The sequence below is a fragment of the Convolutriloba macropyga genome, chromosome 15 (genome assembly GCF_964194025.1).
Source record: "Convolutriloba macropyga chromosome 15, txConMacr16.3, whole genome shotgun sequence".
NCBI classification, from domain to species: Eukaryota; Metazoa; Xenacoelomorpha; order Acoela; family Convolutidae; genus Convolutriloba; species Convolutriloba macropyga.
The window spans coordinates 14,117,799-14,144,253 of NC_134482.1; the positions used below are offsets into that span (position 1 = coordinate 14,117,799).

Sequence of the window (26,455 nt, forward strand, 5' to 3'; positions counted from 1 at the left end):
AATTTTTTCGAAAAGTTATTTTTGAAGTCTTAACAGCCAATAAATTCAATAGCTTTCAGCTGAAGTCAATAATTACGCTAAGTCATGACTCGATAGAAGAACAACGATGTTTGTCATGCATGGGTTATCAATAAGATATTACAATAAGTCTTATGACTTTGAAAACAACAACAAATACAGGCAAATACCGAAAAATCAAGAAAAGTGCGAGAAGTGTCAAAGCCATTTAAACCATAAGTTTTTCTCTGAAAACTTTATCTATGATCCACTGAACGTCTCCCCTAAACCAATGGGAGCTATCCAAATTAGAATAATGTCCTAAAATTTCAAAAGGATTCGAAAATACGAAATTATCCAAAAATTTTGAAATTGTTTTTGATGTCTTGTGGCATCGAAGTCATAAAGCCAATAGTTAGAAGTTAAAAACGCTAAACAGATTAGTTTTGGTTGCAGTAGAAAGGAAGGAGATCCTGTCAGAACTGAGACGGACTTAAAGTTTACAAAAATAAGTTTATCATCGGTTAATGATTAAAAAAATTCAAAAAATTATATAAAGTCTTAGTCATTAGCTGTCCAATCAAAGCACTGAATAGCTTCAGTATTGCTCATTACGAAACCCATCGCACTTTTAGTCAACGATTCTATGCCCTAGGGCTCCAACAATTCAGTAAAACTTTAATGAAATCACAAGCTCAAGAGTCAAAGCCATAAAAAACATGTGCGACTCCTTGAAAACGTGTTTTTTTTTGTTCCTTAGGCGTCATTTTACTGTAAATCAGGTTTATCATTGACCAAACATCGATATGAAAAGTGACCAATCTCTAGGTGCCCTAAAATTATGAAATTTTCTAAAAAACAGCTTTCAAATGGAATTCGAGTTTTTTAATTTTTTTTATAGTTAACTTCCCTATGAGACCAGAACTAGTCTTTTTATCACCTTCTGTGTATTAGGAATACGAAATTGATTCCTTCTGTGGCGTGAAATGTAATTTTGAATGAAAAATTTTTAAAGAAAAGATCATAATTTGAAGAAAAATTACACTAAAAGTGAACGAAATCATACCAAATATGACGTGTTCACACAAATTTCAATCCTCGATAACTCTTCGAAAAATTCGAAATTCAAAAAAATCTTATTAATTTAAAATTCTAGGCTGAACGAGCTTTTCAATGATACCACTCACAATTCTCTACGATGAATATATCGATCGGCCAAAATTGACTGAACAAAAAAACCCAATGGAGTATATAGTTCCTTCCACCACAAGTGGGGTCGGAACAGTGAGTTGGAAGATTTCGTTACCGTTACGCAATCAAATCAAAGCACAAGTTCACATAGAGATTGAGGATTTATGACGTTTGCTTTCACCAGCATTTTATATGTACCTTTATCGATGATGTTCATCCTTATATACCATCATGGCTGTGATTAGGCGAAAAGTTTGGGAGAAAAGTGATAGAGAGACAGAGAGAGAGAGAGAGAGAGAGAGAGAGAGAGAGAATTGCTCTGAGTATAAATAAACATCAAAATATAACTCATGACAAAATTTCCTACTTTTAGAGTTCAGAGATCAGAAAGCGTCAAGTTATCATTGCATTATACATAAAACCATTGTACTCAGAGAGGACAGTTTACGGATCCGACTGGATCACTGAGCACTGCCCTAAATTTTTTTTTTACAATTAGATATGACTATTCAAAACGAAAAAAATCACTATTGAAAGATAGATGAAATTCTCAATTTATTTGATGGAATTTTCAATTTTTGACAATTTTTTTTACCCCTTTAGAGGACCCCGGCGACAGCAAATTGAAATATTTTGTGTTGTCTTTTTAATAATTTATAAAAAAAATTCCGCATTAGATGTACACAAACTCGCAATTAGGAGAAGATTGTTTTTGTTAATTCATAATTCGATAAAATATAATTTTCTCTAATCTTGTGCACCAGACTGACAAACGAAAAACTAGAAAGCTCATTATAGTTTGATGGTAACACATTGTTTTTCATTAAAAAGATTAAGTAATTGGGCACCTCTGTATCTCAATGAATTCCTTTCGAACTTTCGTTTACACTTTGGTACTATCAAAAACCATTTCAATGATTTTCTTGTGGAATTGCTTGATCGGGATTCGAAAGAAAATAACTCATTAACATATGTATCTGTGTGCGTTTTATTTACCGCTTTTATTACAAATTTAAGAAGTTCGTAAATATGCAATTCGTGAGCAGTTACGACCGTGTACTTCTCAAAAAACTGTGTTACATTTTCTGTGTATTTCTGGAACAAAATGCCTGAGAATTATTTTTCAATAGAACTAATGGTTGAAGGGAAGTAAAGCTTACACATCCATATATCAGCACACCATATTAAATGATTAGTTTGATATTTGATGAAAAAAACTGGATTAAAATACTTTTTGGTACATAATGCCTTAATTTTGACACTATTCCGCACTGCATTGCTAACTTTTTCTTCACATCCTTAATGTGCTGTGCGAATTTCATTTTTTTTAATCCAAACGCACTCCGAGATACTTGCAGATTTCTGACTCAGGTATTTTAACAGAATTTAATTTAAATACGGAAAACCTATTGATATTAGAGGCAGTGTTTCCTATTTTAATATTCATTTGACAACTTTTTTCAGGATTAAGAGACAGCTTGTTGGCGTTGAGCCGTTTCTCTACGTTGACCAAATCCTTTTGCATTGATTCAAAATCACCATTGTCTGCTGTTAAGTTGGTATCATCAGCGAAGAGAAAAGTTCTGAAGACTTGGCTTAAGTCTGGAAGGTCATTTATGTATTTTAAAAAAAGAAGTGGGCCAAGAATCGAGCATTGTGGAACTCCACAGTTTAACTTCAGCCAGCTGGAGTTAAAATTATTAACTGAAACACATTGCTGTCTTTCCGAAAAATAATCACTAATCCATCTTAGGCAAACTCCTCTTATACCATATAGTTCAAGCTTATGTAATAGGATTTGGTGGTCTATCGTGTCAAAAGCCTTTCTTAAGTCAATAAAAAATGTGGCTACCTGACAATTGCGGCTCTCACGAACTGTTTCTGTTAATTTTGCAATGGCATCAATTGTGCTATATTTTTTTGAAGACCAAATTAATTAGGATGGAACAAACCGAAAGTTTCAAATTAAGTAAAATTCGATTATACATAACGCGTTCAAAAACTTTACTCCACACAATGAGAAGCGAAATAGGTCGGTAGTTATTTATCTCGTCTTTGGCCCCTGCCTTGTGCAGAGGTACAATTTTAACTTGTTTTAGATTACTTGGAAATTAACCGTCTTGAAAAGATTTATTTACGAGATGAACAAGATGCTTGCAAATTAAGAAACCTGTTTTCTTAATCAAAATCGTACTAATATCATCAGCTCCCGAAGATGATTTTTCTTTGAGATCCTCAGTTATTTGCAAGATTTTGTTGCAATCTGTTTCATAAAGCCACATACTCTGCAAAATATTAACCTCAGGACTAGCAAAAATCTCATTTGGGATGTCTGCTTTTAGTCTTTGTCATTGAGCTCGTTTGCAACATCTAGATTATCATCAATTCTTCTACCATCTTTTATTATGTAAGGGACTTTAGAATTTTTAATAGTAAATCCCTTAAGCTCATTTAAAAATTTATAAACTTGTTTTGAGTCTCCGATGCATTTTGAGAACTTTTGCTCATAGTAAGAATTCTTTTTGGCTTTGATTGTTTTCTCCACTTTAGTTCGTAGTGCTTTAAATTTCTGGAATTTTGGGTTGTTCTGACGGTCCATTTTCCATGATTTGTGTGATTGGTTTCTTTTGCAAATCAAATTTTTCATATTTTTATCAAACCAATTAGGTTTTTTAATTGCGTTCCTGCTTGGCCTCCGATATGGTGCAAACATTGCTAATACTTCTTTAAAAGTATTTTCAAATCTGTCAAAAGCACAGTTTATACTTTCCGTTTCCTGTTATCTTATTGTAGCTAGTGATTTGGAAAGGTTTTCAAGAAAAGGAGACATTCTACTCAACGATTTTAAAAAACTGGTGTCACGAAAACCGATTTCTGATGAACAACTTTTGCTAATCTTCTCAAATTCCAACACACTAGGAAAGTGATCGCAATAATTTTAATCCTCCATTACAAAAGTTTTCTGAATCCTTAAATTTTTTACGAAAAAGTGATCCAAACAAGTCGAGGTATTTCGGCTGATGCGAGTTGGCTCACGACAACATAGTTGAAAACCATTTGTAAATTTGTTAGAGTTAAAGTTGATAGTTAATTTGTGCACGCTAAAGTTTTTTTGTATTTGCAGCAGGTGAGAGTGGAGGTGAGATGACTCCGCCCCAGTATGCGAGTACTCCCTCTTCATGGGGAGAGGCATTCAGGGCACTGGACTCGAGGGCAACCAAGTCTGTGGCAGTTGAGAGACTCCTGTTTGCTGAGCTGCTCAGTCGCAACCTCAAGGAGTCAGGTAGGGAGACTAGACTGTGAGAGACGCGATATGTTCCGCATTTTTTCAGATCTATCATCCTGCCCCCCCCCCCCCTGCTTAGTGGGCATATGACCTTCACGCCCCCAAGCGCACGTACTATTGTTATGGAGCTACGTGCTATATTGCACAAAATTTGTATGTGGGAGCATGGAAGACACCGGGGCGGCAGAATAGATACCTTTTTTTCGTATGCCTGTTAAGAGATCTGAACAGGTCCCAATTTTTCCAGTATTATACGTTGTCATGGCGGCGTTTTGCTATCGTATTTTCTCGTGAAATCGTTTTTATACTCACCACTTTTATACTGAGGTCGCCTGGTTTCCAAACATCAGACAGGAAACTTCTGGTCGAAAGATGTCATTTCAGGATTTAACAATATGATGTCTGAAGAAATTATTTGTTAGTCTTGAGATAGTGTAAGCGTATTTTGGTTCTGAGCTTTTGTGCAATTTTAAAGTTCTGAAGGTGGAACAATAAGATGTGAAAAATTGACTTAGAAAGAGTATCTGTCCAAGTTGCAAATACTGATATGCAAATTCAGTATTTGCATCGATTTTTTGAGCAGTCATTAGAGGAACTTCAGTTTCTCCAAAGCCTGCAATGCTGGAAACAGTTTTACAGGTTTTCGTTGTCTTTTCTCAATAAAATCTATTATTAATATGAACAACGCATTCTTTAGTTTATTTATGATTCTTCTACAGTGATGCTATCTATTCTTCTACGTGTTATATGAATCTATTTTGACCTGTTGATTCGAATTAATGACAACAGAAATGTCTCCGAGTTTGACAACTAATTTAACCCATCCTGATTTGGTGAACTTTTGCATATTGAACGAGCTGTACGGAAACAAAGAAGGTCACGAGGATGAAAGGATATTCCACTTTATGCCCCGAAACACAGACAAGAGTCACCAGATTAATGTGGTCGGATTGGCCCAGGCTATAATTGGGTTCACACGCAACTTCTCTGGCAACTACTCTCAAATTTTTTCGGTGGTCGCAAACTAAAATTAGCAGTATTACAGTTATGGTAATTCAGTTATATTTTTCTGAGAATTACTATTATTATTATACGTATCATCTGTAAGTACTTTTCTTCATTCGAGAATCTTTTTCTGCGGAACTATTTTTTACCCCCACAGTGTTATTATATGGGTCATCTTTTGTTTGAGCGCAGTTCCAAAAATGAAAAAACCAATTTTTTGGCGACTTTTCACAAACTTGAGAATCTGCAAATTAAATACGGCATGGTTTTTAACAATTGCTGCCTTTGAATAGAATTTTTTTTCGAATTTCATAAAAATGGAGTAGTTGTCTTTGTATGGTGGATTGTATAGACGAACAGGCAGAAGTAGTGACAACAGAGAAAAGGAGACAATATTACTTCAATCCTGAGCCCAATTTCTTCATGGTCCTCACTATGAGTGTGCCTCTCAAAGACAACAGTCCTGTTACAGTCACTACACCTACAAGTGGAAGGTACTCAACGGGTATCTAGCATGTAACATTGTTCCTTGATAGTACCCTCTCTGCCATAGCCATATTGAATTGGGCAATTTCTCTCTTCCAATGGCGACGTGTGTAAGATGAAATAGGACAAGCAGGCTCGGCAATTTGTGCTCGCACGTTATCTTCCGACACCGCTCATCCACAGTCTTGACTAATTCAATTTTGTTTTGCTATAGAGCATGTGGCACCTGTCATTAAACCTGAGACTTAAAATTCGAAAACTCAGTTTTTAGTTGCTCTCAAACGAAGTTTGTAGCAATTATATTAGTCCTGTCGGTCTTTTTTATGCGTTTTTTCGCTTGACCGATTTTTTGTCTGAAGCACAGCATTAAACCACTGCAGACTTTTTTAACTGATCTTTTTTATTGTTCCCCACTTTTCAGATTTTTTTTTCGCGAGCAGCATTGCTCTTTTCTGGTAACTATGGTCACTTCTTGCGTCTGAAATTTTTACGTGGTACTATCATCGCAGCCAAGATTAGTCAGGCTATCGTCAACCTAAGGCTGCGGTTAGATGAGAGCTCACCTTCACACACAGATTCACGGATGCAGAGGATTGATCTCTCAATCTGTGGCATGTGAGTCACACACTATAATACTCGGCACCTTACTGTTCCTGCGTTTTTTTAAACAAATAAAATTAAAGTAGTATGAACATTCAACTATCAAATGAAAATATTGTTGCGTATGTTAACTGCTCCCCTTTTTAGAAAATCAATGAGACTAAAAGCTAAGACTTCAAAAAGAACAACGGGCCCAGCCAAAGCACAAAACTTTGAACACACATTGGGTCAAAGCCATAAAAACCAAAAGTCACTGAATTAGCTAAAAACACTGAATATATTCTCTCAGGCAAAGGAACTTCCAATAAAAAGTCGTGTGGACGTGTCTTTTATGCGTCTGTATGAAAAGACGAAAATCTCATTTTATTTTAACAAAAGTTTACAAGTTTACAAAACCCGGACAAAAATAATTTCAAAAAAGTTTCAAGAAGTGAACAGAAGTGAGAACCAGCCGATGTTCACGAAAAATTTAAACCCCAATGACTCCTCGAAAGAACGAATGCCAAAAAACTCTAAAATTTTGTGTATGTATGGCCTGTAACAAAAATTTTTAAAGGACAAGAAAGAGGACGCTAGACCCCCCCCCCCCAAAAAAAAAATTCTACCGATATTATTATTGATGTTTACCGTTGGAAAGTGTTAACACGCCGCCAAAATCTAAAATTAAGGTTTTGCTCGGATATTTTAAAAGTTTTGGCTCCCATATTAAGATCCTCAACTTTATTTATGAAAATAAGGATAGCAATGATTTGATTGTTAGTTTGACAGTAATATTAGTTAGATGCTCGTTGCTATTTGTGACTTGAGACCGAGTGGCGGTGGACAGTATGATCACAGAAAAGTGCCTGACAGGATATACGCGAGTGTACTGAGGCAGGCTTATAAAGCATTCAAATTCTTCCATGGAACATTCACATCTATTCTCCAAACATACGGTGAAGGTCAGTTGGTGTTTAATTTGTAATTAATTCATTTCCTGTAATGTTTCATTTCCCACAATTGCTCAAAGTCATCGGTCTTTTTTATATAGATAAGATTTTTTGCTTGACGTATTTTTCGTCTGACGTTCTTTATTTTTTCGTCCTCAACACAGTATGAACAGGTAAAGACCGAAGAGCATTAAGGAACTCAGCAGCTCTCTGAAAGCTTTACGCCTTCCTGATCAAAACTTTTCGGGAGACAATTTCAATTTCATGGTGTGAAGGGCGGTTCTTAATCTTAAAATTTTGACCCCCCCCCCCCTGACGATCTGGACCCCCTCTCGTCTGGCCCTCCCAACCCTACTCCCAACGATTGCCCGCCGCCCCACACTCCGCTAGCCCTCCCCCTAATGCTGGCATTCCTAAGCCCCAGCTGGCTGTTACCGGAGCCAACCGCTCGACTGGCGGTTTAAGAGCTATTCGGCCGACATTAGTCGGTTAGATTTGTAATTTACTGGAAGAATTATTTCAGGCAAATAAAATTTTCATATGATTCGTCGGTTACTTGACAATTTACCCAATTCCCTTATACCCGTTGTCATTTTACCCAATGCCGTTTCATCGTTTCGTTCAATAATCCGATTAAAAATTAGCAGTCGGTATTGTAAGGATATTTAAACACAGGATATTTACTTGATGGGACAGCATAATCCTATGTTCGTTGTGATTATTTGTGATAGTTTCATATTAAGTCCCACGTGCCCTTGTATTGAAAATGGCAGGTTGGGTATAATGGCATTGTGTAAATTGTCCTGACACCGATTCGTCTCCTTTTTTTTTGAGTTAGCAGACCATTCAAATTTTTACTGCAAATTGAGATGCTGGTAATATGATGTTTTTCAGACAAGTTGCGTGCCTCTCTTAATTTCTTCACCACCTACTTTGAGAGACTGGACTTCGCGTCATGTGATGTCCTCACCATCTTCGAGGGGATCAAGTTCCTGCCCCTAGACAGACACACATACCTCAGGGTGCAGTCATTTGTAGGGTGAGATATTGCACCAGTATTGTAGTTTCACTTAAATATCGACAATCAGCGTAACGTAAAGTTACCGGGGTCGAGTTTGCTGATTTATGATGCAAGACATTTTTCTCAGATTAGTAAGTGTATTCCTTTAAGCAATCTTATTACATGGGAGAGAGCGTTTGACATAGCAGAGGTTTTATCTTTGAGTAATTATTACCATATAAGGAAAATGAGATGGTTGCTCGTGTGTGTCATAAGTGAAATCGGAGTCGTATGGGGATTAACGCCATTAAGAAATAATTAAAGCCAATTATGATAACTGAATTCGGATGTCCTTAAATGTCTTAATTCAACACACATTCTTGACTTTACGTTATGAACCGTTAACGACTACCGAGAATTATCAACAGCATGAATAAATTATTTCAGAATCGGTTGCTTCTATATAAGGATCAATATTTTTGGCACGAGTAAATTACGTTTATAGGCTGTGGATATTTATGTTGTTTTCTGTTCATTTTTTGATAGTGTAGAATACTGTCGATTTCATTTGCAGATACTTCTCATGCATACAATCTGTTTTTTTTCACTTTTTAATGGCTTTTAATTGTGTACGCTTGGGAGATTTGTTGCTCTTTTGGCCACGATAAAGATTAATATTCAATGTGTGCCGTTTGTTTGTAGGTCTTTGGAACACGAGTTGTTCACAGAGATAGGCTTCAGTGGTGTCCAGGTCACCAGTTTCTTCATGTATCTGGATTTCCTCATCTGGAGCAGTCTTGACCATACAGACACACAAGTGCTCTACGAACACATGGTCAAAAAGGTGACCCACTCCTCTTTGTCTTTCAAAATTTTGTAAATTTTCAGGATTTCCTGATTGACATTGACTACAAATCCGATCACATGAGCCCGAATTTGTTCAATGATTCTTATTTTTTGCGGTATTGTTGACCAACTTAAGTCTTTGCACCTAGTTTTTTCATTCGTCCTGCCTCAAAAACTATGAACTAAAGTTCACTCCGCATTGCCTCGCTTTGTCTAAGATTTTGTAGGTTTCGACATCAGGTTTCATTTACATTTGAAAGATCAGCGAAACATCATTTCCGGTTGAGTTCTAATATACCAGCGTTTACATAATATTAACTTGAAATCGCCATTTAAATTGGATGATTACTAATAGCCGCCTTCAACCTCTCAACTGCTATTATTTAGGCGCTCTCCTTTTTTAAGACTCGAAGAGGCTTTACGGTTTTCTGTTTTTTTTTGGTAAGTGGGCGAGCAAGAAAACCCGGAAGTTCAGAGCGTGAATAGTTCAGATTTTTTTAATTGAAAGGAGTTTTACGCTAATTTGAAGGTTTTTTAACGAATTCTCCTGTTTTAAGTCTTTTTCAGCGATTTCTGGCAATTTGTTTGTAATTGCTTTTACTTGTTGCTGATTCTATTCGTAATGCTCGTGGGCATTTTCTATTACACATTAAATACAAGTTCATTGGTACCAAGCAATTTTTTTCCTTTGTATTTTGACAACAAATTTCGAAAAATTGTTTCTTAATTTTTCGCTTAATTTGAAAATTGACAAGATGTTCTTGTGCTTATTTTGGCTTGTCTGAATTTATGTAAGCAATGGAGTTGTCAGGATTGCCTGGAATATTGTTTTACCTTTGTATGTGTACTTGTACAATTTGAAAACGTAATTGAAGTTTTTATTTTATTTAAATTACCTTTTAATTAAATTTTCTAAATTTCAATTGAGTTAGTCTTTTCCCTTCTTCGATGCTCATTACAATCAGAAACTAGTTGTTTGACAGGCCACTCTTTGTTGAAGACATCTTCGAGTAGTTCAGGAGTTCTTGCGGCTATGTTTTTTTTAATTCGCTTTACCTTCTGATCACGTTTTTCGTTTTAAGTCACAATTTTCACGCTTGACTTCTGACTTACTTAGCTCACTAATGTTTTTTATATTCTATCACGTATTGAATTACGTAATACAGTGAATTCGGTCAAAATCAGAGCAAAATTAAAGGAAACAGGATAAACCTATAAAACCCGGTCATTAAGTCATAATGCATTAGGTTATCAAAGTTAATTAAAGCGATTGCTTGCTGGCATTAGTATTATGCTTAATAGCATTCAGTGTGAAGCCTAATTAAGTGTACTTTTGGAATGTAACCGAATATGCAGAATTTACACACCAAATAAGAACACATAGGCATTTAGTGAAGTTCTGTCAATTTCTATCAATTTTTTTTTTCGGTTTCAATCTTGATGTGCGTCAAGTGGTTCAACAGAGGCTCTTCTCCCGCAATTTGACGGCTATATTGAAATGAAAAAGTTAATGTTTGGTATTAGTAGAAGGTGAAAAATGTTGATTTAATAGTGGGTTATTGTGGTTGTGAAAAATGTAACCCAAAAAAATGCAGATGAAATAATCGATTTAGTCAATTTTGCTCAGTTTGCCAAAAATCCAAAAATTTGGTTGATGAGTAAATTTGGTTGGTCCAAAAATTTGGCGAGTAAATTGTATGTTCAGTTTTTGTTTGCGTGTAGGTCATTCCGGACTGCATGAAGAATGAACTACTGGTGACTGATTCGATGCCCTCTCCTCTGGGCCAGTTTGTTTACCCTCTCTATGGTCCAGATGGAGACCAAAGTGACATCAACCACCAGTTCTCCCGATTCGCATCAGATGATGATGTCCTATCTGTACACACTGTCTACTTGGAGTCAAGTGGGACCACCACCGCCAGGAAAAAGTACGACTTACTTTTGAATTCAGCTAAAGCAACTGTCTGTCTAAAATCTGCATATTAATAACATTTAAAGTATTAATCACACCTTTCGAACAAAGGTGGTTGAGAGAATTAGTTAGATCTGTTAATTGAGAAAGATATTCCAGCTCCTAGAGAGAATATGATTAGGTATATAGAAAGATGAAGATAATAATTTTAAGAAACTATTTGATATTTAATTGCTTTCAAACGAAGTTTATAACAATTTTATTAGTCCAGCGTTCACTTGAAATATTAAGTGTAATGATTCGGGATCCTTGGTTTCGAGAGCCTCTGTTAATTCTAACATTGCCGATGACAATATCGCACGCTCCTTTGTAAAAAATGAAATAGCGCTTTAAACATTGGAGGATTTTGTGGCTGAGCCTTACTAGTCTCTATATTATTAGCTCTCTTCTATATTGTGGTGCTGTTTGAAACTGTTCTTGTTGTTCCACTTTTAGACTTGCTCCCCATTGGCTGGTGATCTATCGTGCTAAGAACATGTGGGTGTGTCTTCTGATTGACAAGGCATCCAAACCAGAACTGAAGAGAGACTTCTTCAGGAGAGTGGACCAGTTCCTGGGTTAGTTCACTGATCTGTTCCTCTTATGGTCAGAAGAGTTTCCTGCAATGATTTTCAATGTCTTAGTAGCAGTTTCAATCAATTCAACTTTTAAAATTTGGTAATATTTGAGAAAATTGAAGCATTTTGAGCTAATATATGTGGAAAAGTTTGAGTGCTTCGCGCGTTTCAACTGATTCAGTCAGCATATAAATTTATTGCTTTGAGGAAACTGAAATCGAAGCAGACGTTGTTTGAGTAAGTTAAACGAATGAAAACGCTCAGATTAAAAGAAAACGCTCAGATTAAATTTGGACGTACATAAACTATCCCGGGCTTGTGCTGACATAATCTATGAAGGCTATATTGTGTAGGCCTATTTACTGTAAACTTGAATTTGCCAATTCTGCAGTTTAAGTGGGCTAAGAAACCTATATTCTCCTGACATAATCTGGGAGTGTCAGTTTTATTTCTTGGCATAATCTCAAAATATAATACAGGTTTCTTAGTCAACTTAAATTCAAGAATCAGTAAATTCAAGTTCAGAAATAAATAAAACCCACTCAATTAAGGCTTTATAGATTGTCAGGACAAGCCTTCTATATGTCAGGAGAATACATGACTTCCGAATTATAGTAACATTTTAATGCCGAAGACTACTCACTCAGTTTAAAATCCGATTTTTGCCGATGTGGTCGCGCAAGGCAAACATACTGAAGCCTACGTAATGAATAGATGTGTATACGTCTTGATAGGGTCGCGGGTGTCTGAGCTCTCGGATGACGTGGTTGTGTCTTTGGAGAGTAATAAGATGGTGGTGCCAACTTCAATGGTGAACCAGAGTACAACTGTCAGTGCAGCACCTCTCTTGAATCCGAACATTCCCAACATAAACAGTACCCAGTCCTTTGCCAGGTCCATATCAGCATCCTACTCCACTGCCAATTTGTCATCAATGCCTTCCAGTCAAACACGTAATCAATTGTTTTTCTTAAATTCTGCTCTTAGATGTTCTGCTTCTTTTTTGGAAGTTTTTCCTTGAGATAGAATTTTCAGGTTGATTTCAAGGGGTTTTGATGTCAATTTTGGTATACATTCTTGAGAATATTTCAAGGTTGAATTCAGATTTTCAGTTTAATTTTTTGTGTACATGAGGGGATTATTTATTCATTTAGCATCGCCCGCGAACGATTTACTACCTTTGAGGTTGACTTATTGTTCCAACATTTTTTCAAAACGGGCTATTTTTCTTCAGTCAAAGTTTCACTTTTTGTTCACTCATCGTAGAGTGAAAAGAAAAACAACATTTTTAGCCCTCAAGATCTAGTATTGATTTTATTAAAATATCAGAAGTTTGAAAAGGGGAACACTTTAAAATTTGGAAGGAAAAATCGAAAAGGAAAAACATCGCTTTGGGGGGTGACAGATCGCAGTGAAATTTGAAAAAAATTAAATGGAAAAATTGAATTTATTAGAATAAATGGAGATTTATCACGAGTAATTTACAGTTGCCAGCCTAAAAATTAACTATTTTAACTATTTGGCCAAAAATGTCAAAAAAATTCAAATAATTTCCTGATAATTGTGATTAATTGTTCCCCCTCTGTTTTCTGCCCATTTAAAACTATTGTATGAACCAATTTTTCATAGTATCACAGAGATTTTTTGATACTATGAAATAGAAGAATTCATGCCATGAAATAGAAGAATTCATGACTTTTGTATGAACCAATTTTTCATAGTATTAAAGAGATGATATTAAATACTATGAAATAGAAGAATTCGAGAAATAGAAGAATACATGCAATTTAGAGCTCTCGAAATAGCAAAAATCAACTTTCAAAATTCAATACTTGAAGCAATAAATGTTTTCTTTTCTGAATTCTAGAATTCATTTTGTGAAGAATTTTTCTTATTTCATCAGAACTAACCATTGCACTTTTTTCAAAATCACGGAGACCAAAAAATACCGGTTAAATGGAATGAACATCACACAAGTTTATCTGTATTAATTGTTTTGTCAGATTAGATCGTTCGCACTAACGTCCTCTAATATAATTCAATACAGAATACTGTGAGAGTTAGAGAGTTTAATTGATCGCTAGGTTGACAAACTTAATTCAATTATTCAAAAATTGTTTTTAAAAAATAGACAATTATGTTTCACTACTCTGTATTTTGAAATTGGTCTTCGAATTGATCTTTTCCACAATCTTGTCGAGACTGATAAAATTTACTGATAACCAATTTTTTTGAATACTGAAAGGTTTCAAAACTTTTTTGAAAGTTTTAAAAAAGTTCATTTCAAATTTTGGTGTCAATATTACAACTACTGATACAATTGCCGCTAGAAGTTCACACTAAGTTTTCCCAATAAAAGAAAGACCTGAATGAAAAATATATAATGTGTTGTATGTGTGTATGAGTGGAAGAGAAGGGATAATTTTCCGAGATATTTGGTTCCTTTAAGTGTTAGCTCACTACCTTAACCATTCCCACCTAGTTATTTAGAGAAAACGTAGAAAAAAGTAAAGAGCAGTTGCCAAAACGAAAGTTTAAATGTTATTTGGTGGTGGGGTATGTATTTGTGAATTTCTATGTGTGAGTGTTATTTGAGTAATGTGTATGTTTTTTATGGTTTGTCTATTTTTCAATTTGTACTACACTTATCTTTCCAGAATGTGCTAAAGAGTTTTCGTTTTTGGATTCCGAAAAAAGACGGCATGTTTCTTGGTTGAAACAGTACAAGTGGTTTTCTCCAATGCATTTGAAATGCTTTCGGATAGTCTCATGGGACAGAAATTAGTGTTTGTTTGCAACCTTGAGAGTTATGTTGGGACATTCTGTGCTGCGCACAGACTCGCACGAGCCGTTCTGTTTTTCTACTCGTGAGTTTGGATACATGATACATTATTTTTTGTGCTACCTTTGAGAAATGGAATATTAAAATTTCTAATATAATCTACAGATGATTATTAATTTTTATTCCCCGAAACCATAATTATACACCCCTGAGAGAAACAAGGAGGCTCGGTAATGTGGGTTCCCACATGATGTTCCGACTCCGCTCAACCACAGTTTTGACTGAATTGTCTACCGAATGAGGAAAAAATATGTTTTAAAAGGCATATTAAAGCCTTAATTACAACCACAATTTGCTCTCTTTTTTTAAAAGAAACTACTTGATAGAGAGATCCAAAAAGCATCCGATGAAACCTAAACTAATCAAATTATTTTGTGCTCATTAGAAGAGGTATGGGACCTGTCCTTAATTAATACTAGCTAACCAGTAGAAAAAAAATAAATGAAAAGGTCAAGTTATAGAACAAACTTGTAGTTGTTCGGAAAACCAATATTTTCAAAGTCATGAACACGATTAGCTAACAACTGGAAACAATAAATAGGTTCTTGTATAACTCCGTAAAGAACGACTAAGACTTGTCATTATACAGAATATGCTATACGACTACAGAAATAACGCAAACTCGAAAAAAAATTGATGTTTGTTGCGAGAAAACGTTGTTCATGCTGTTAAAACCATAATCCATTCACAAACAATAAATACCATCAATTGCACCTCTTCAACTTCAATAATGTAAAATGTGACACTTCATTAATGAGAATACATCTATTCAGTAATAGCGTAAAGTACGTTCAATTTAGCCTTCTTTCAAAACTATTACTTTAATATCTAAGCCTTCAGTAATCAGATTGCAAAAAGAGGAAAATTTGCAAAGTTAGGAAATAGAGTTGTTTTTTGAAACAAATAAATTCGAAGTTATCAATTCCAATAGTTTTTAACTAAAACCAAAAAAGAGGTTCATCAGGGCCTTCAATGTGGCTGAGATTTGTCTTTATTGAGAATATGCCATATGAATACATAAGAAACAAAATGAGGAAAAAGAACCAATTAAACTTTGTGAGAAAATAATGTCTAAGCCGTTAAAATCAGTCTTTTCAATCAAAATGTTTTGAAATGTCCAATTGAAGCTGCATGACATTGATAAAATTTTTGAACTGGCATTCTTGCGACTAGGTAAAAATGGGACAAAAAACAGAAAAGCAAAGGTAATATATCTTTTTATACGTTTGTCTTTTTTGAAAACAGTTTCAAAGCCATGAAAACAATTAACTGTCAAATGAGAACCATTACTGTCAGTAATTAAATAGTTTTATTTATGCCTCCATAGGAAGCCATTAGGACTACTGGTTATGCGGAAAATGTCATACGTCTACAACAAGAACGACAAGTAAAGACAAAAGTCCACAATTCTGATAAATTTTGCGAGAAAATGTCGAAGCCGTTAAAACCATAATCTGTTCACTAGAATTATTAGATATTTGCAATTGGGCTTTACCAATAATGTGATATAAAACCTCTCATTAATGTGATAATGCGACTTGACATGAAAGAAGAATCTCAAAAATATTCAAATGTCCAGAAATCAACAAAATTGGTTTTAGAACTCGTAGTATCAAAGCCAAAAAACAATACAATAACCTAAACTCATATTATGATTAGTTTTTATTTCAATAGCAAAATACTCCCGGCATTTGCTGAGACTAAGTCACAAGTTGGTTGATAAAAAGGGTTTAAAAGTGGGAAAGCTCAAAAGTTCCTTTTTAACTTTGGAATACCGGCAAAGTTTTGTTTTCAGAACACTCTTACATGACGCGTGCGTAAAAATTGTTTTATTTGAGTTTCCACAGATTTGCAAATTGTGGCAGCTGTTACTGTCTGTATTTACGGCAAATTTATGTAAAAAAGTGGGCTGAGTTTTAACCGGAGACCACGGCTATGAAACTAGATACATTTGCATTCGATTTTTGGCTTGCTCTGTTTTTTTGGGACAAATAGTAAATGTGTATGTGTTTGTTTTAGGCAACACTATCGTGGCCAGCAGTAGCAACGTCACCCTACCCACGACCAAGGTTGGATGCCAAAAAATTTTTATCTTTCAGTGAAATTATTTAACACTAGTGCATATTTGATCATTTTGACCGAAACATCAACAATCGAATGCAAGAGACTCGAATTTTCTTATTAAAACTGCTCTTTGGTCGAGATATTGAAACATTGTTGATTTTAAGGGGAACCTTTGAAGTCTTGATTTTGACGATCTGAAATAGTTTAAATTTATATTATACTTAAAAAAGAGACAAAATTAAGTACGTTGATCTATAATATGATGGCATCCAACCAATACCACTCAACACTTGTATCGCCGTCTATAAATGTGTCTGTGTGTGTTTGTTTTCGTCAACCCACCCCATCGCGGGAGGAGTGAACTCTGCCAACATGCACCCCCACCTGGTCTGTTACATCTACTTCAACAGGATGAATCTGGCCACCAGGGCCCAGAATGCTGACAGGCAAACAAACATGCTCACATCTCAAATCTTAACTTACTTTATCCGTTTCTCCACTGATTAATTGCTCTCAAAAAGGTTCTAAAGCAGTTTTTCCCCCTGTAGGTATTTTTCTATGCAATTTTTCGTAGTCGGTCTTTTCGTCTGACCAATTGACTTTTGTTGGTCCGCAAAAAAAGGATAAACAGATAAACCTCCAGGTAAAGCCTAGAGCGAGTCAAGTTGGTGAGCAGTTCTCTTGAAGCATTATTAGCCTCTAAGTATAGAAACCACCAAACCTGAGAATCCTCAGTCACCCCCTACACCGAGTCTGCCGGGTAGATTTAAAGTCAGATGGCGTGAATGACTTCTTTGAGTTCCCTCTCCGCCCCGCCCAACAAATTCTAGTGTGTTGGCGTTAATTTATGGTACAAAAAAGAACGATTGTAGGTGGGTTGGAACCCTCTCCCAACCTATTCCCCATGATTATGTGAACATGTTTGTGTGATTTGAACAAGGGCTAACATAACAAACAGGCTGGCATCAAGTCACGACCTGATGCTGCAGTTGTGTGACCTTCATAATGACCTTAACAGTCAGCCACCTCATACTGAACGCGACAAATGGAACACCCAATCGGAGTTTGTGGAACGATTAGGTCTACTTATATAACACGCCTACAATCCTCAATAGCCCCGTCAACTCATTGAAAGTATTGTTTCTTTCTCTGTAATTTTGCATGAAAAGGTTGGAAATTTAGAGTTTATGAACAAAAAAGTTTTTTTTCATCATCTGCAATAAACACCAGAGCTTTAATGTATAGAAATCAGACGGAACAAAATGGTAAATGTGAACTTATATATTACGTTTGACATGAAAGGGAAAAAGTGCAATTTGCATTGATCTCATATCTGTCCACTTAATCTGGAGTATAATTAAATAAAAATGAATAATAAAATTTAGCACTGTTGGCTAAAGAATATATTTTTATTTATAGCCGCACAGCGATAGCTGGGGCTATTATTGGCCTTCTTTTGGCTTTTTTGCAATACAAAAAAATTTGAATTGTATTGGGGCACTGTTTTTTTAAGATGTTTTCACACATTTTTTAATTGCTCTCAAACGAAGTTTGTAGCAATTATATTAGTCCTGTCGGTCTTCATTTTATGCGATTTTTCGCTTGACCGATTTTTTTTCTGACGCTTTTGACTTTTCCTCCTCAAAAACGGGATAAACAGGTAGCGCCCAGCGGGCATTAAGAGCTCTTAGAGCCTTTCAGCTCAAACTGTTTTGGAGACTTGTACTTGTGGTGTGAAGGGCGGTTCTTAGAGGTTGAAGACGCCCCCACTGTTGGCCCCCCTCCACTATTGCTCCCACCCCCACCGCGCTGTTGTCCCCACCCCACTTTTGCCCCAAGCAGGGGGCAGAAAACGTCCTTAAGGGTCTGATAATAAGTTACTGAAAAAAAATTTGCCATGGAATAGCTTTCACATTTAATGACAAATTTTAGCGATTTTTTTATATAACTTTTTTTTCAAGTTTTTTGAAAATTTTTGTTGGTTTTCTCCGGCCTCAAGAACCGAGGAACCTCCTCTATGATTTGAAAATAGGTTACGATATAGTTTCCAATTGTTGAAGTTTTTTTTCAAGATTTCAACACCACGAATTTTAGCATTTTTTTTACAAAACTTGCAATTTTTTCGATTTTTTGTCATTTTTTGTCACTATTCAAGTTTTTCAGTAATCTTCGTTAGGTTTTGGTAATAAGTTACTGGAAAATGTTTTTTTTTGGGCATGGATTGGTTTTCAACTTTTATTATCACAAATGTTAGCAGTTTTTTATTCAACTTTCAATTTTTTTCAAGTTTTTTGAAATCAAGAGTCTCATAACCTCCTCTAGGGTTTGATAATAGGCTACTTTATAGTTTCTAGATGTAATGGAATGTTCAAGATTTTAACATCACGAATTTTGGCATTTTTTAAATAAAACTTGAATTTTTTTCAATTGTTTTTACATCTATTGTCATTGTTCACATTTGTCAAGACCCAGGGGCAAGAAACTCTCTTGCGAGTTTGATAATAAGTTCTTGAAGAATTTTTTTGGCCATGGAATAGTTTTCAACATTTTAACATACAAATTTAAGCAACTTTTTGATAGAACTTGCAGTTTTTTTTTCAAGTTCTTTGAAAATTTTATCATAGGTTCCTCCAGCCTCAAGAACAGAGCAACTTCCTTTAGGGCCTGGCGATGGGTCACTTCATAGCTTCTAGATGTTCGGAAATCTTTTCAAGATTTTAATATCGGCAATTTTTAAAAAATTTTTGCAATTTTTACAAGTTCTTTGAAACAAATATCTTTTATCTTTATCATTTTTTCCAGCACCGGGGTCCTAGGGACCTTCTCCAAGGTTTGATAATAAACTGCTGCATAATATCTAGAGTTAATGGGTTTTTTATCAATATTTTAATGACTCCAGCTTTTGATAAAATTGAATTTTCTTCAAATTTTTGGAAAAATTTTGTCATGTTCCAATTTATGGATTTTCATGAGCCTGTGAAACTTTTTAAAGCTTGAAATGGGAAAACTGGATAGTCCCTTGAGACAATGAAATGGTTTTCAAGATTTTAATATCTTGAGTTTCAGCAAGATTTTGTTAAAATTTGGTATTCTTTCAAAATGTTTGAATATTTTTATCCTCTTGAGTTTAACTATCATTACTGGCCAACGAAGCTTTTCAAGTCTTGCAGATAGGTTACTTGGCATAACTCCAGAGACAGAAAATAGTTTTGAACATTTTTGACTGCGAAATCTGAAAGCTTTTCTCTTAAATTTTGCGAAGTTTTGAAATATCTGTTTTTTTATTTACTGACAAGGCTAGAAAACTAAAAGTGGCAGAGTCTAATCAATCTTAAACTAGCCTCACTAAACAGCGGCTATCTTCTGTCAAAGCCAACCGCTCGCCCTTCGTTCGAGAGCAATTTGCCCGACGTTTGTCGGTTATGTTCAATGACTTCAAAACGGAATATACATTTAGCGACCATTGTGCATTAAGTTGTCATTAGAGGGCCAAAAGGGGATTTAGTAGACCCTCAAGTGCTAAGAATGGTGGACCTGCTGGGATGGCCTTAATTTAAGGTTAAATGAGTTTAATGAGGTTAATCATCTTCAGGAGTTTTTGGTCTCAAAATGATGCAGTTTTTCATGTTTTTGTGCTTTTTTGAGTTTGATTAGTCTTTGGTTGAAGTTTTTAAAAGTTGATGAAGGTCTTTTGCGAGACAAAATTACTTATCATGACCATTTTATGAGCTATGTGTTTTTGCACTACAAACAGAAACACGCAAAATAATATTAATTTTTGCAATTTTCGAGTTTTTCTAGCCTCGGGGGTCAGTGAAACTATTTTAGGGTTTGATAATAGGGTGCTGCTTAGTTTAGTCACAATGGAATAGTTATCAGAATTTTACTTTCTCCAATTATAGCATTTTTTAAATAAAACCTGCAATTTTTCCAAGTTTTCCTTAATTTTTTGTGATTTATTGATATATTTTTACTGCCTCAATGGCCAGAAAACCCATTCCATGGTGTTATTGAAAGTTACTGCATGGTTGTTAGCGTCAATAGAATAGTTTTCAACAATTTAACCTTTTGAATTTTAGAAATATTTTGATAAAATTGCAATTTTTTTGATAATATATATCTTATTCAGTTTTTCTTGCCTCAGTAGTCAGGTAACCTCCTCCAGGATTTGATATGTTATTACAAGTTGCCGGGTCAAGGGAATGGTTTTCAACATTTTATATAAGGAATTTCTATTTTTTAAATTTGAAATGGTTTAAAATTACGGCCTATCGATCTTTATGAGCCGATGAATTTTTAATGCTTGGAATTGGGTTACTGGGTAGCCTCTAGAGACACAGAAATGGTTCTCAAGATATTAGTATCACAATTTTCAGCAACATTTCATTAAAATTGGCAATTGATTTCTTTTTTTTTAATTTCTGTCATTTTTTGAGCTAATCGGTCTTCAAGGGCCAATGAATTTTTTTCAGGTCTTGCAGAAATAATCCTGGACAGATTTTAGAGCAATGAGTTTTTTTTTGTTTAGTTTGTTTTTTTTTAGTTTCTTAACCCTTTGAGATGATTTTGTTTGTGTTTTGGCTGGTATTGTTCAATTGATCTGCTGGGGTGGTAGAGTACTTCTAAGTGTTTCATTCAATTCTTTGGATTGTATTTCAGGACTTGTCCTGCTATGTTTTTTTTCGTCCGTAAGATTTTTGTTACGACCGTACGACGTCACAACCACTTCGAATCTGCTTTTTGTTAATTCGTTCTTGAAATTTCAACTGAATTGCGTGCTTGGCGTCAGTTTGAAGTCTTAGTGGAGCGAGTTTTTTGTTTAACGTGATTAATTTTTTGGTCATGTGACTTACCTTTCTCTCCCAAAATTGACTTACTCACTCCGAAATTAACTTTTATTTACTTCAATTCAAAGAGATAAGGTCAAGTGAATGTGTGAAGGTTATTTGAGAGCAGCTAATAGAGGCGGCAATAACTTATACAGATTCTTAATCAAAATTTAACATCTCAGCCTTCCATGAATAGACTAATTCTTTGGTCTGTTTTCTACTGTTTTCTTGAGCCTGCAGATCTACAAATCTATTGCGGCTGTTTTCTGTCAATCTGCCAGCTATTTTTTTATTAAATCGTTTTTTGAGCATGTATTTTGATGCCAGTTGTATATATAATGGTTAGCTATCTATTTACAATTGATATTACTCAGTTGGTTAGATAAATAATATCCTTGGAAATTGTTCGCCTTTTTCTTGAAAGTTGGACGTTAACTCTAACTTTGCTCAGCCAGGTAGTATAACTTTAACAGCTCACGTCGAGCTTGATGTACAAGTATTTAAAATCATGTAGATACGTAGCATCAATATATATGTGAAACTTGCTTAAAGTCCGAATGGGGTTTAATTTTATGACTTTGAATAATGTTAGGACCTGAAATAAAAGCTTCGAATTTATTCTCTCTTATCGTCCCAATTTGTGAGAATTTCAATGATCGTTTTCATAAATGTAGATGCTTCTATAAAAGCGAATTTTTTTTTGTATTTTCAAAGTTTTACCTAGTGAAAGGCGGGTCAAAATCAAGCAATATGTTTTAGAAAATCATTCAAAAAGTGTTGCAAGATTTAATCTTGGCGAAAATTTTTTTACTGAGCTATCTACTGGCCTGAAAGTTTGTTCGGATGAAGTTGGAGAAGTTAGCCCACATAAGTATTCACTGGGGATATTTTGGATGCATTGTAAAAAATCTAATTTATAGAAACGCACTGATATCATATAGATGCAGATGCTTTTTAGGCGTCCTATTTGAATCTCAACCCAGCGAGAGGGAAGAATTTATTGAGCTATTTGGTCACGCGACTGAATAGTATTTTGGATTGAACATGATAAAACTGATCATCATGTGACCATCTTTTCCGTTCCCCCCTCCCCCCACCCAGTACGAAACGTTATGCTCCCCCCCCCCCCCCCCCCCCCCTGTTACAGAGCACGTGTCAGTACATAGTAATTCATTATAAATAGCCACGCAGCGATAGCTGGGGCTATTATTGGCCTTCTCTTGGTTTTTTTACAGTTCAAAGAATGTGAATTGTATTGGGGCGCTGTCTTTTTTTTACGACTCGAAGAGGAGTATTGGTTTTCTCTCGGTTTTTTTTACAGGAAGTAGATTTGTTCACGCTGCATTTTGACCTAAAAGCGAAAGTGAGAAAACTGTCTTGGTGAACAGATTTTCGCTAAGCGAGAGAAGTTTTTTGGTCATGCCGTGCGTTTAGTGAATGACTTTTTGACTTTGAAAAGTAGTTGTTGACTGAAATGCACATATAGATGACCGTTTTTAGCCGTTTTTTCGTCGAAGTGGCCCAATTTTTTTGCTTTTAATTTGGTTTCTTGTAGAAATAAATTTTATTCGATACTATATTGAAATGTAAACCTCGGAATATGATACCAGTGTTTTGCAGAGCCTGAAAATGCGTTTCAAGTTGAAAATTGACACTTAATTCTTGATTTTTTAGTTAAGTTTTAGCTTTTTTAATATTAATTTCTTCATTTTTGGATCTTTTAACCGTTTTTTTGTCAGAAATCAGTTAATATGGCAACTTCTCTTTGATAATTCCTATACTCAACGTCTCTTTCTACCTCGATGTAATTTTGTTTCATAAAATTGTACATATGCTAATCCGATTTTGGTTGTTTTTTTTCCGATTTTCGTTCTTTTTCGTTTGTATTTTGGTTGTAATTGCTAGAAATAGTTTTTTTGTGCAACATGAGGTACTTTAATTTCGTTTCAATAAAAATTCGATCATTTTTTGGCGTTAAGTTTTGAAAAAACTCTTAAAACTTTTTCATAAATGCAGTCTTAACTTAGAAGTTCTTTGACCATTTTTTGCAAAATGTTTCAATGTTTCGTATTTATGAATTCTGCTTTTTCCTATTTTTTGTTCTCTTCAGGAGGATAGATCTTTGTATCGGATGACTAGTTATCTTTTCTATGTCTTGAATGGTGAACAATAAAATGTATTCGTTGTTCTCGAATTTTTTAAATTGATTTTCAACTTTCAAAAATCAAGAATGTCTTTTTGTAACGGTGTTCCTTACATTGTGCCTATATTTACACTCTAGTAAGTATGATTCTAGCTTTGACCTGGGACCTACATTTATTTTCGGTATATTGATTTTTTCAGTTGTAAGAAATGAATGATTTAAGTTTTTTTTAGATTTTCGTCATTTCTTTGGTTAGCAATTGATTTCATTCAACATAAAGCAGTACTGAGAATTTGATAGCAAGCTTTTTCCAAAATTTCTACTTATAACTAATTACTACAGCTTTCTTCCGGCCTTGGTATTAATTAAAACGATTTTTTGCCTTTGAATATTCTGCTGCTTACGTCTTTTCTATGATCAATTTTATTTTTGATTTAGTATGAAATCATGTTGTCTAGCTTATGTACAAAAAGGAACAGGTGTGTGTTGTTTTTTGTCTTAATCGCAGTGATTAGAAGTGTAATTATAGGTGTTTTCTGATTCCTAATTTTGAGCTTTCTTTTTTGAAAAGATTTAACTTAGTTTCTAAGATTATTATCTGCCGTTTGCTTTCGCGATCTTTTTCAGATTGGAATCATGAAACATTTGAGGGCTATTGATAACTTTGTCAGCTTTTTCAGACTATCAGGTTTTTGACCACCTTAATTATTTTGGATTTTTTAGTGTTACCAAACGTTTTCAATAATATAAATTTTTGCTGCATTTTGTTTCTCTTGTTGACAATGGTTTAAGTTTCACCAATGGACCTGGGGAGGTAGTGAGTTAATGGTTTAATACAAAAGGTAGTGGCTTCCGTTGCAATTACGGTTTTGTTAGTTAAGTTCTGACGCTTCGAGTCGCTTCCGGAATTCTTCCGGCTATGTTTTTTTTAAGATCTGTTCATTTTCATGGTTTTTTAAGTCAAATTGGAGTAGTGATTTTGGTCACGCCGAAACAGGAAGTGGAGCGAAAAAGCGAGTGGTTTTGCTGCGTGAAGTTTTTTGCTCTAAATTTAAAGTAGAGTGAAAAAACGGTGTTTGAACAAAAATTCGCTTTCTCGCTAGTGGTTTTTTGTTCACATGCGGCAATTTCACTTTGATTTTTACTGTTTTTTCAGTTTTTTGGATCGGATTTTTTTTCTAAATTGTTTCGCCAAACCTTTAATAGTCCGTTCTAGGTTTAGTTTTCTGTTTAGTCAATGAAAATTCTTTGAATTGTATGTCAGGACTTGTCCTGCTATGTTTTTTATTTCGTCACGATTTTTGTTACGACCATATGACGTCACAACCACTTCAAATCTGCTTTTTGTTCATTCGTTCATGCAATTTCAAGTGAAGTGCGTTTGTGACGTCATTTTTTTTGCTCTCAGTGGAGCGAGTTTTTTGTTAATTCGCGTGATTAAATTTTTGGTCTCACTTGACTTACCTCACTCTCAAAAATGACTTCCTCACTTTGAAATTGAATTTTATTTACTTTAATTCAAAGAGATAAATTCAAATAGGTGTGTGTGTCACTCTAAATGAAGGTTATTAGAGATCAGCAAATAGAGGCAGCAAAAACTTATACAGATTTTTAATCAAAATATAACATATCAGCCTTCAATGAAAAGGCGATTTTTTTTATCTGTCTTTTTTACTGTTTTTTAGACTGCAGATCTACGAAGCTATTGCGGCTATTTTCTGGCAATCTGCCAGCTATATTGTTAAAATATGACACATGCGTCTGGGGATTGCAAATAATATGCACCCAATAAGCTGGGGGGGCTGGGCACAAACGGAAAAGATCCAGGAATTTAGTATTAACCGTCTTTAAAAAAATATAGGCTTAAGTTTCTTGAAATAATAAATGAACAGTAACAGTGGGAATAAAGTGGGGCTATTTTGGATAAATTGTAGCGAAGAACAGCCAGGGTTATTGGCTGTATGGTAGAATCAGTCACCACAGGGAGATATACATGGTGATCAACAACAAGGGAAAGACGCTTCGAGAGGCTTACGATATAATGGGGTCTATTCTCGAGTCAGAGTTCAAATTCGTGTTCTACACTGCTGATATCAGTGCGAGGAGACAACAGCAAGAGATGAACAGAAACTGAATATTTTCCATTGTTTAAGAACAGCCTTACCCTAATCACCACAAATAGGCTCGACCTATCAATCCCTCATTTAGTATCTTTTCCGTTTGTGTACCCCCCAAGTACGCTATGCTCCCCCAGTTACAGAGCACGTGCCATTACATAGTAAATCATTATGTAAAAATATGGCACGTGTGCCTGGGGGTGCAAATAATATGCGCCCACTAAGCTGGGGTGGGGCACAAACGGAAAAGATCCTAAATGAGTTTGCCTTGTTTTTAGCTAGAGCCCTGGAATCTGTAAGAAAAGACAATATTTACCCCTCCCCTCTGTTTCATGGATATGTCTTTTCTTGATGCCTCGATTAGATTACTTATCATGTTAAAGAAAATTTACGATCTTATCATCAGAGTTAGCAATGAGAAAGGCAATTTGCGGGGGTGGGTGGTACGAGGTGCTTGGGTAAGGGGATTTAGAGATAAGGAAACGATTCTTTTCTTTTAAGGAAACGATTCGTACGTAGTCAGTTGCGACCTCATCCTTCATGTCATCAGAATAATCAATTGTAAACGGATTAAACTAAGTTGTCCGTTTT

The 26,455-nt window shown here is 35.1% G+C and overlaps 2 protein-coding genes across 3 annotated transcripts in view; both read left to right on the forward strand.

The window, feature by feature from the left end:
• The window catches only part of LOC142354673 (DENN domain-containing protein 5B-like), a 57,402-nt gene that overhangs the window by 22,751 nt on the left and 8,196 nt on the right, over positions 1–26,455 (forward strand). Inside the window, 1 exon segment of the mRNA XM_075407029.1 lies at positions 4,313–4,471. Coding sequence (XP_075263144.1) covers positions 4,313–4,471 — 159 coding nt within the window.
• On the forward strand, positions 4,991–26,142 carry LOC142354550 (vacuolar fusion protein CCZ1 homolog). Of its 2 annotated transcripts, none has more exons than XM_075406870.1 (12): positions 4,991–5,464; positions 5,832–5,973; positions 7,373–7,506; positions 8,389–8,533; positions 9,197–9,338; positions 11,063–11,268; positions 11,748–11,869; positions 12,604–12,822; positions 16,731–16,779; positions 17,102–17,221; positions 17,716–17,855; positions 25,682–26,142. In XM_075406870.1, the coding sequence occupies exons 1-12, from the start codon at positions 5,254–5,256 to the stop codon at positions 25,879–25,881; spliced, it is 1,830 nt and encodes a 609-aa protein (XP_075262985.1). In that variant the 5' UTR covers positions 4,991–5,253; the 3' UTR covers positions 25,882–26,142. The 2 variants fall into 2 exon arrangements, with proteins under 2 accessions (XP_075262985.1, XP_075262986.1); XM_075406871.1 differs by having other exon boundaries at positions 17,108–17,221.

Coding starts and splice junctions, on each gene's coding strand:
- LOC142354550 (XM_075406870.1), top strand. CDS start 5,254: ATGACAACAGAAATGTCTCCGAGTTTGACAACTAATTTAACCCATCCT. Junction 9,339..11,062: donor ACGAACACATGGTCAAAAAG/GTGACCCACTCC, acceptor GTTTGCGTGTAG/GTCATTCCGGACTGCATGAA. Junction 16,780..17,101: donor GTCACCCTACCCACGACCAA/GGTTGGATGCCA, acceptor CTGTGTGTGTTT/GTTTTCGTCAACCCACCCCA.